Here is a 10,830-nt window from a genome sequence, read left to right on the forward strand (position 1 = left end):
AAAAATCATTGCAGCAATGTCCAACGCCTCTCTGGTGATGACCCTGCCTCCTCAGACAACGCTGGCAGCCTTGCCCACTAAACTTTATTTTTCTTAGACATTTTGCTCCAACATTTTTTCCAAGTCCGAAGGTAGGCAGAGGCAGGGCCCAATCCACTTTGTGCATCCAAACTGTACTCCATTGAGGTCGGCCATAACTTTGACTTTGCCCCAGTCTTGCATGAATAAATGTCCACAGGTGGCGCTTTGACCTAGAACTCCGGTTCTACTGGAGTTTTGCCATTTTCGTGTCAATTAATCCATTAAACACTACTCTAATTGTCTAAATTGGTGCGTAAGTGTTCTTGCATTGTACAAAAGGTAGGTGGGCAGTGGACCTCAGCAAAATGCTGCACCCACACTGTTATACCCCTAAATTAAGTCAATTTGGGAAATAAATGCTGATCAATTCGAAGAGTAACATTCCAAACATTTATGGGTCAGGTAAACAAAAGTGTGTTTATTTTGTATCTGTATTTGGGGGAAGGCATATAATAATAATAATAATAATAATAATAATAATAATAATAATAATAATAATAATAATAATAATAATAATAAAGGGGTTTATAAAGTGCATGGTTACACCATACCGGCGTGTCCCTGTGCTGGGGTGAGAGAAGTGGCAGCGCCTCAAACCACGTCCAGAACTGCCCACCTAATCAACATGAGAACAAATGGGTTTTAAGAGCCTTCCTAAACTTTAATTCAGAAGTCTCCATCCGGAGGCTCAGAGGGAGTTTGTTCCAGCTTTGAGCCGCCAGGAGCTGGAAGGACATGTCTCCCATTCTGGCCTTCTTCACCTTCGGCACTATCAACATGCCAGTCCCACTTGATCTAAGGGACCTTACGGGCACATAGCCGGTGACAAGATCCCTCAAATAAGAAGGACCCATGTCCTGGGTGATGCGATGGCATTTGCACAGTGCCTTAAACATCACTCCTTTCCTTACTGGTAGCCAGTGCAGGGTATCCAAAGCTCTTTTGGAGGCAGCCCTCCTAGGCTACATAAGTACCAGCCGTGCTGCGGCATTCTGCACAACCTGCAATCTTCCCAGGCATTTAGCAGTGGCGCCAAGATAAAGTATGTTGCCGCAGTCTAGGCGAGATGTAATGAGGGCATGCACCAGCGTCTTCCTAGCCTCTATAGGAAGGGGATCCATCGCTTTCCGCTAGCTTTTAAGGACTCCAAAACACTTCCCCACTACACATCTGGTGTGAACTTCATATGAAAGATTGGAGTCCAACCATACACCAAGGTTTTTCATCTGGGTGCATGGTATAGGAGTGGGGCCTAGACTCGGAAGCCACCAAGCCAACGTCCAGCTTGATGGAGTACCCCCTACCACCAGCACCTCTGTCTTGTTACCATTAAGATTCAGGCAGTTCTTGGCCATCCAGGAGGCAAGCTCTTGCATGCATGCCCTAAAATTAGAGGCTGCCAAGGCCGGTGCTTGTGATAGGGAGATCACCAGCTGGGTATTGTCGGCATATGAGACGACCCTAATTCCAAAACCTTCCGCTATCTCCGCCAGAGGTGTTATGTATAGGTTAAACAGGGTAGGACTCAGGGCCATGCCCTGAGGCACACCCTGTTCCAGTTTTATGTCCTTGAAGTAGTGTGCACCCTGTCTAACCTAAAAGCTACGCTCTGCCAGGAAGGATTTCAACCATTTTAGGGCCGGGCCTGAGACACAACCCTTGTTCAGACACTGCAGTAAGGTGTATTGAGCCACAGTGTCAAAGGCAGCACTCAGGTCCAGCAGAATCAGGGCCTTAGCGTGCCCCGCATCTGCCCCCTGTCTGACGACTTCTGTGGCAAGGAGTAGTGCAGTCTCTGTAGAATGTAACGGCCGGAAGCCTGATTGAGACGGGTGCAGGAGGCTTGATTCCTCAACATGAGTCATAAGCGGCTGGTTTACTACCTTCTCTGCCACCTTAGCCAGGTAAGGCAGAAGCAAGATAGGTCGCAGATTTTCAAGTTTGTCCGGGCTGATGTTCGGCTTCTTCTGGAGTGGGAGAACAATGGCTTTTTTCCATCTCCCTGGCACCGTGTGTGATCTGAATGACACCTCCAGAACATGCCTAATATAGGGCTCAAGAATATCCATACTCTCGCTGAACAACTTGGGTGAGGCGGGGTCTCTGGGTGAGCCAGACTTAATGCTTAGACAGATTTTACTGAGAAGCTCAGGGAAGGGAATAATGAAGTTGGTCAGTCTCCGACCCACCTCAGCTCCTCCGATCTGTTCCACCAATTCCATACCCATCCTTACGGTCCCAGGGAAGGAGGAATACATTTTCTCCACTTTCTCCGAGAAATAGTTCGCAATCCGGTTGCATGACTCAGCCGAGCCCGCTATTGGCACAGCGGTAGCTACAAGGGAAGAGATCTCCTGGTAGATTTTAAAAAGTTCTTTAGTAGAATTTTCCACAGCCCTAATTCTAGCCTGGTAATGAGTGGCCCGTCTAATGAGTCCATAATTATTTTTTAGTTTTTCAATTTATTTCAGTCTATCCTGGCTCAAAAATCCCTTTCTCCATTGCCTCTCCAGGCCTATGATCTTCCTCCATACCCGATCCTATCCTCCTGCAGAGTTGGGTGAAGTTCTAGGTGCTCCAGCGCTAGAAGAAGCAGGCATCCTTTAAGTGTGGTGTTGAAGGATAGGATCAGGTCTGGATGTAAATCAAGGCCATAGTGTAGCAAAATCAACAGCATGCAGGCTGATGCCACTTACAACGTGAACCAACCTTCTATGGACACAGGTGCCTTTCATAGGTCCGATATGCCCTCCCCCTAACACGGATACGAAATAAATACACCTTTGTTTACCTGACCCATAATTGATCAGCATGTTCTTATGTTGTGATTTCAATCTTTACTGTTTAAGTGCTGCATAAATACTTCATGTATTACTTCCATGGCTGGACTGGCCGTAGTGGGCACAAGAATTTTAATTGGTGGGCCGGAAGTGTGGGGGCTGGTTTTGGACCCTTGGGGGCCAGTTTTGTTTCAGGTGGCCAGTTTTTCAGCAGTGCTGCAATTTCGGCCTCCTGTGACAAAAGCGGCAGAGGAGTGGTACTTCTCACTCGCACCCCCTGCCCCTTTGGAGGCCAGTCAAGCTGATTGCCATTGCTGGTTTCAGTTCCCAGTCCGGCCGTGATAGCTTCTAAGTTGTCTGACTGTTTTTGTGCCAAGCTACCAGAGAGTTAAGCCCATATTCATTTAGTGACTTTTGTGACTCCCCCTGACAAGGTTTGTGGCTGTAGCTTGAGAAGGGCCCATCCCTCTTAACCAACAACCCAATTTCTCACACGCCTCATGTTCTGTCTCCCGTAGTACAAAACTTTTACTAGAGGTTAGAGGGAAGGCTTGGGAACATTATAGGAAAATCGATTTGCCTTAGTTGAAATCTTGTAAGTCGTAAACCAAGCCAATAGACCACCTAATTTCTAAATGATCGAGAGAAATATAAAGAAATCCACAAAAGCAAAGGAAGCACTTTCTGATCAATGTAGTCAACTTAGGGGCATATTACCAACAACTAGCAATAATTATCGCTATGTTGGTTTAGCGGCGATATTTTTATCGCCGAGCTGTGGCGATTTTTATCGCTTAGGAACTGTGCTATTATCAAGGTTTATCTCCTAAGCGATAAAAATCGGCCGAAATGCATGAATATCGCTGAAAAGTCAGCGATATTCATGCATTACCGAGCTAATGCTCTTAGCCATGTTATCCACCTACCATTGGATAACATGGCTAAGAACTGCTCAGTTGCAGGTGTTAGCTTTTGGAGATATTCGCGCTTAGCGCGAATATCTCCAAAAGTTTGTAATAGGAGATAGCGATGTTAGCGACTGTTTCCAGTCGCTAACATCTTGGCACGCCCACTTTGCATGTCATTAGTGATAAATATCACTGACATGCAAAGCGGGGCCCAAGATGGTCGCTATCTCCTACTAGCTGTCGCTAACTGGAGTTAGCGACAGCTAGGTAATAGGGTGATAATTTTATCTCCGCTTTCTTGGCTTTTAAAGCCAAAAAAGCGGAGATAAACCCCCTTGATAATATGCTCCTTAGTGTTTTCTGGAATACGTTGGAACTCAAATAGGGTGCAATGGGTCTAATAGTTATGACCCCCTTGTGCATGTGCAGTCTATCCCATCATCTTAGGCTTTTTGGAAGTTTCTGTTGTGCAAATGATTGCACGGCCAACACTTCTTATTTTCCAAAATAAGTTCCTGACTCATTAACATTGAGCTTGACCTGCCCCATGTTTGAAGAAATCGGCCCCAATCCATCTACAATCCGGTAGATGGCATTTTCATTTGGTATCTGTGAGAAGCCCCATTTGCTCATAGTTATCCTGATTGCTCTTGCAGGCAGGTCTCTGCTTCTCACTTAGAGCGCCTATGCAACAGTGAGTCTTGTTTGCATTGGCAAGCAAGGAATGCATTCTGCGTGAGTATGTATCCTATACCAGCTCCAGAATCTTTCCAAACTGCAAGTGTGACCTGAACGTGTGAGCACGGGAAGAAAACACTCACACTCTTTGTTAGAGGAATTATTCGGATTGCTAGTGTCAGCATCTCTGTGTATTATCTTGTAAACTCAAAAAGGATGTAGTTGACTTTGGAACACTCTTTCTGTTCTTTGCGTTCTACATTTTACTTTATTTCTTCAAAGTATTTAAACCTGTTTATATATTCAAGCTCAGGAACGCCATTAGCCTGTGATAATGGGTGACTGGTGAATAGTAGCTAAGCCTGTTTTATTTGTAAAGACTTATGTATATGCAGTTTTTAAAATGCGATATTTAGTGTATTCTTCTATTTTTTTCAGGGGAAACTGGATCGGGGACGCACCATACAAAGTGGGAGTGCCTTGCTCAGCCTGCCCGCCCAGCTATGGAGGTTCTTGTACAGACAATCTCTGCTTTCCAGGAGTGACCTCAAACTACCTCTATTGGTTTCAGTAGCCTTTGAATAGTTTACCATATTCAGCACGGTCGCTAAATGAATTATTTTAATTCTGTTTGTAAAACAGAGTAAATTACAGTCTGGAGCCCAAGGGAGTTCGGCGTCGGCGCTTTGTCAGCGCGTTTTGGTGCTCTTGACTTTGGACATTAAAGAGGTTCTAGTTTGCTGCAAAGTACTGTGTGCACCGAGTTCCATGCTGCACTATACAAAATGTTGTACACATAGACTGCAAATGTAAGAACAAAGCACTTCCCCTTTGTGCATTCAAAATCATGTATGTACACATTTACAAGCCATGTATTGTACTTTAATTGCATCTCAAGTCTCATGTTGTCAAAGATGTTTCTCATTGTGTGGCACCTGAAATACTGTGCATGCTTGCAAGTACTAAATGGCGCCACTTTGCTGACGCAGTCAGATAAAGCTGAGGGGAAGGAGTGACTCCGAGTGTAAATGACTTGGTTTACTGCCCTGCTCACCACAGCTCACTCCACAAACAAAGCGGTGGAAACCTTATATGTCTTGTACTGGGAGAGATTTACTAGGCCCAACAGCCTCTATCCCTTTCAGGAATTATGAATATTTGGTGCTATGTAGGGCTTTGCTGCTCATTGGTCCATTGCATTCTCACCGGCGATTTGCCACTTGCTGTTCACGTTAGTTTTTGTCGTCCAAAGCCACTGCAGCATGGAGGTTGTCACCCATGTAAATTCTACATCTCCTGTATTTACTAAGGTGTGCCAGCTAATTGCGGTTCTGAATTCAATTGTAGAGGCATCTTGGTTACTAACTTTCACCTATTGTGGGTAACCAGGTGCCGAAATGTGTGTAAATTACATTTGTTATTGGAGTTGAGTAGGGAAAAAACGTCCAGAAGATAACAATTCAGTTATCAGTATATAACACAGTCTAAAACATTTGAACCTTAGAAAAGATATCTGAGATGCTCAATATTGCTCAGAATAAGGTAAAGCGCTCACAGCGCTCTAAAGCAACCATAAAGGGACATGCAGGCCTATACAAAACTCCTAAATATATAATAAACAACGTGATCACATGGTGCTAGTTAGTAACATACGACATTATAATAGTGTTCTATTTTGTTGTGTTGTTTTGCGCCACAACATTTTATGTTGGTGCTCTAAAGCAGGTATGTGCAGACACAAAGGAAATGACACAAAATAGCTCGAAGTTGATTTCCCTCTCCAATGCTCCACCCAATGAATTTGTGTGTATTAACCTGTACAACTTTTTAAAGTCTTTTTTAAAATTATAGTAATGTGATAATCTCTTTTAGCAAAAATTGAATTTGTATCGCGTATAAATTTGTTGTTCTCGTAAGAGAACTAAATCAAATCAAATAAAATGTCAAAAATGACACAAAATAGCTCAAAGTTATAGAAAGGCGTCTAACAGCAACTCGGTGTGCGTTAGCATTATCCTGGCAATTAATGTAATCCAGCTATCAGAAGGTTAACATTCTTGCCAACTGAACAAAAGTTAAATACATTTTATGGAATTTAGAATAATGTGTACATAACCCCAATCCACATAAACAGTATTATATGTTAACTAATAGCTACTCTAGTACTTTAATACACGCCATACTCCTTTTTGAATAGCATATGGTGAAATCATTCCAGATAGGGATGTAAGTTTAAACTCATTTCACCGACCATTTCTGCGAAGGCCCGCTGAGGCCGTCTAATCTCGAGTTTCAACGCTTTCATGGTATGATGATTTTGCACATATTCCTATTTTTCAAAAATATCAATTCGCTTTGTTTGCTTTGCTTTGTTAATGTTCTTTGAGATTTAATGAAAGTGTATTTATCTTTTCGAAATGTATTTCTTTCAAAGATGTTCCTTGCCTTTTGTCAAAATATGTTATATAAAAAGTTACCTTTTTTTTGTACAAAGATCGATCACAATGCATGTTGAAGAATTGTTTGGATGTACAAGATCAAGCAAGTGAAGCATAGTTGCAGAGCAAAACATTCTAATAAGTCAGCCACGAGCTATTAATGGCCACAACTTTAGTTGCACTGAGTGCAATGAACAAATGTTATTCTGCATGAAAAATCCTTAAAAAAATTAGGTCACCTTCACAAAGTTTTTCCAGTAACAAATTGTGCCCAACTCCGGAAAAGGCTGTGCCTAATTTAGGAATTCATATAAGTGTGAAATACTTACCCAGCCGATTCAAAAAGCAGGAGTAAGACACAATTAGAGTTTTTTTGTGAATTGACCCCAATAATCTCTATATTCGTTGACAGTCACTTGAGCAGGCGAATGCATCTGGACGCCTCAACTAGTTATGTTGCTAAACTATATACACATTTGATATTTCTTGAATGAAACCTCAGAGAGATTGTTATATCTCAGACTTTCATTCTTCGATGTTAAGACGAGGAGTACTACCTTTTTCAATACAATTCTTAACTAGTTTCCAAACTTTCTAGAGTAGTCTGAGTAAAAATGGGCTTGGCTACTTCCAAATGGTTCTATGTCATATAAGATACTCTTATAGCATTTCCAGCTTTTTATCCATGAAAACGCTGTCTTCTGTGACTTGTAGTTTGGTGTTCAGATTTATAAGCAAAGGCTTAAATGTCCCTGGTGCTTTTGAATGGCTTAAGGTGTCTCACGTGGCATGTGAATGCGTGGCAGCCAAGCATAGAAATAAAGTTGGTAATCATGTTTAATACCAGTCATTCGGCATAAAGCAAGTGATGTTTTCTGACATACAATGCCACCAATGCCACATATTGTGTTGTTATTTAAATCAAGCCACAGTTTCCGTGAATTTATAATATGCTTACTTTGCTCTTGTAATCCGTCTTCCAATTCTAGGAAATGTATGGCGAAAGTCTTCTTTAAGGATGATCCACAAGCACTTTTGAAAAAAATAGTATGACTTTAGCATTTTTGTAATAAAATTATTTTGAACTTTTTGTAGTAGCTGTGTCTTCAAATGTGTCTTTTCTTCAAAGGGTGTTCTGTTTTTTTAATCAATTTTTTATTTATTTTGATTTTTAAAATATACAAATTATCAAGAGTTCAATACATTTTAAAGAGTGTACAGTAATTGCTGCAGTATGATATTAAGAGCAAGGACCCACATAAACAAGCACGAGCAAATGTAACCGGAGTATTGGGCATAGCTATTTTATTTGGGAGTCAGTATCGCAGTTCTGTGTGCTTTATTTCTAAGTACAGTGTGTAAGTAATCCCAGAGAATAGATGGTCACTGATTGTGTTGTACTAATCAGATACAACACCTCTCTATACCCACACATCTGAAAATCGTGCAAGGTAGGGGATGCAGCCAGCACTTCCAAATCTTTCTAGTTGACAGTGTGCCACTTATAAGATTTGTCAGTGGGCTCCTCGTGGCAATGGGATTTCTGTACATACTTTGTTGTATTTTCTAAGTCAAATGGCTGAAATGACATGGTCTGTGTGTATCATTCCAGCGTATCAACATTATTTCCAGTGTACAATGACTTTAAGGCATGTAATCCTGCCCCAGGCATGCTCTTTCCGAACTCCTAATAAGCTAGTCCCATTAGGCCTAGTTGACTGCTCTTAATACGTCCAATGAGACCACTAGTGCTTTTTGTGGACTATCTTGTGTCTTTCACAGTACATGAGAGAGTGTCCCCGTGTGGCTGTGAGATTAACTGACAAGTACTAACCCCACGAGTAATTAATTTATAAGAAATTAAATCACCTTGCAGTCATTGAGTCTCAAGTGTCTTCACCAAGATTTTGATGTCAGTATTTATTAGTGATATTGGGAAGTAGCTGTCGAATTTCTGACCCTCTTTCTGTATTAGTGTTATTATGTCTTTGGTGGACATATGGCCCAGGTTGCTGGTCGTTTTGACCTCTTTAAGTGTTTAATTGTCTGCAGAACTTTGTCAATGAAGTACAGAATCTCAGGATTTTTGGGAGAGTGTTGCAGAACTAAGGGCAAGGAACGCAAAAGGGTTCCCCCCATGCAAGCCAGTTTGATTTTGAGAACAGTGCTCATGGAGAGATTACTGGAAAGTAGATAGCAAACAGGCTGATACAATTTTATCAGGCCAGTGATATGGTAGGTGCTACCTTTACCCTTGCTTTGAAAACATAGCACAGATATGCTTCTCCACCTGCAGCCAATGAAGCTCACAGCAGAATAAATCAGTACTGCTCAACATGATCTTCTACAGTAAGTTTCTAGCACCCACCCATGACAGCTGATAATCGAAAAACCTCCTTCAGTGTTCTATTACATCTCCCAATCATGCCATTCATTTGAGGGTGATGAAGAGCAAATTTTTTCTCAGCAATACCTCTGGCCAACAAAAATTCAGACACCGCTTTAGATGTCAGTTAAAATACATTCGGGATTCCTTACTCTGGCAAACATGTCTGACATTGGTCCATTGCATTCTCACCGGCGATTTGCCACTTGCTGTTCACGTTAGTTTTTGTCGTCCAAAGCCACTGCAGCATGGAGGTTGTCACCCATGTAAATTCTACATCTCCTGTATTTACTAAGGTGTGCCAGCTAATTGCGGTTCTGAATTCAATTGTAGAGGCATCTTGGTTACTAACTTTCACCTATTGTGGGTAACCAGGTGCCGAAATGTGTGTAAATTACATTTGTTATTGGAGTTGAGTAGGGAAAAAACGTTCAGAAGATAACAATTCAGTTATCAGTATATAACACAGTCTAAAACATTTGAACTTTAGAAAAGATATCTGAGATGCTCAATATTGCTCAGAGTAAGGTAAAGCGCTCACAGCGCTCTAAAGCAACCATAAAGGGACATGCAGGCCTATACAAAACTCCTAAATATATAATAAACAACGTGATCACATGGTGCTAGTTAGCAACATACAACATTATAATAGTGTTCTATTTTGTTGTGTTGTTTTGCGCCACAACATTTTATGTTGGTGCTCTAAAGCAGGTATGTGCAGACACAAAGGAAATGACACAAAATAGCTCGAAGTTGATTTCCCTCTCCAATGCTCCACCCAATGAATTTGTGTGTATTAACCTGTACAACTTTTTAAAGTCTTTTTTAAAATTATAGTAATGTGATAATCTCTTTTAGCAAAAATTGAATTTGTATCGCGTATAAATTTGTTGTTCTCGTAAGAGAACTAAATCAAATCAAATAAAATGTCAAAAATGACACAAAATAGCTCGAAGTTATAGAAAGGCGTCTAACAGCAACTCGGTGTGCGTTAGCATTATCCTGGCAATTAATGTAATCCAGCTATCAGAAGGTTAACATTCTTGCCAACTGAACAAAAGTTAAATACATTTTATGGAATTTAGAATAATGTGTACATAACCCCAATCCACATAAACAGTATTATATGTTAACTAATAGCTACTCTAGTACTTTAATACACGCCATACTCCTTTTTGAATAGCATATGGTGAAATCATTCCAGATAGGGATGTAAGTTTAAACTCATTTCACCGACCATTTCTGCGAAGGCCCGCTGAGGCCGTCTAATCTCGAATTTCAACGCTTTCATGGTATGATGATTTTGCACATATTCCTATTTTTCTAAAATATCAATTCGCTTTGTTTGCTTTGCTTTGTTAATGTTCTTTGAGATTTAATGAAAGTGTATTTATCTTTTCGAAATGTATTTCTTTCAAAGATGTTCCTTGCCTTTTGTCAAAATATGTTATATGAAAAGTTATCTTTTTTTTGTACAAAGATCGATCACAATGCATGTTGAAGAATTGTTTGGATGTACAAGATCAAGCAAGTGAAGCATAGTTGCAGAGCAAAACATT

At 41.0% G+C, this 10,830-nt stretch overlaps 1 protein-coding gene across 1 annotated transcript in view; it reads left to right on the forward strand.

Annotated features, from left to right (window-relative positions):
• PI15 (peptidase inhibitor 15) overlaps nucleotides 1–7,982 on the forward strand; it is a 55,492-nt gene extending 47,510 nt beyond the window's left edge. The window contains exons 6-7 of the mRNA XM_086965900.1: nucleotides 4,886–6,213; nucleotides 6,418–7,982. Of these exons, the coding sequence (XP_086822026.1) occupies nucleotides 4,886–5,021 (136 nt within the window). The 3' untranslated portion in view covers nucleotides 5,022–6,213; nucleotides 6,418–7,982. The remainder of the gene's footprint in view (nucleotides 1–4,885; nucleotides 6,214–6,417) is intronic.
• The last annotated feature ends 2,848 nt before the right edge of the window (nucleotides 7,983–10,830 follow it).

Source organism: Lissotriton vulgaris, chromosome 4_1 (genome assembly GCF_964263255.1).
Source record: "Lissotriton vulgaris chromosome 4_1, aLisVul1.2, whole genome shotgun sequence".
Lineage (NCBI taxonomy): Eukaryota > Metazoa > Chordata > Amphibia > Caudata > Salamandridae > Lissotriton > Lissotriton vulgaris.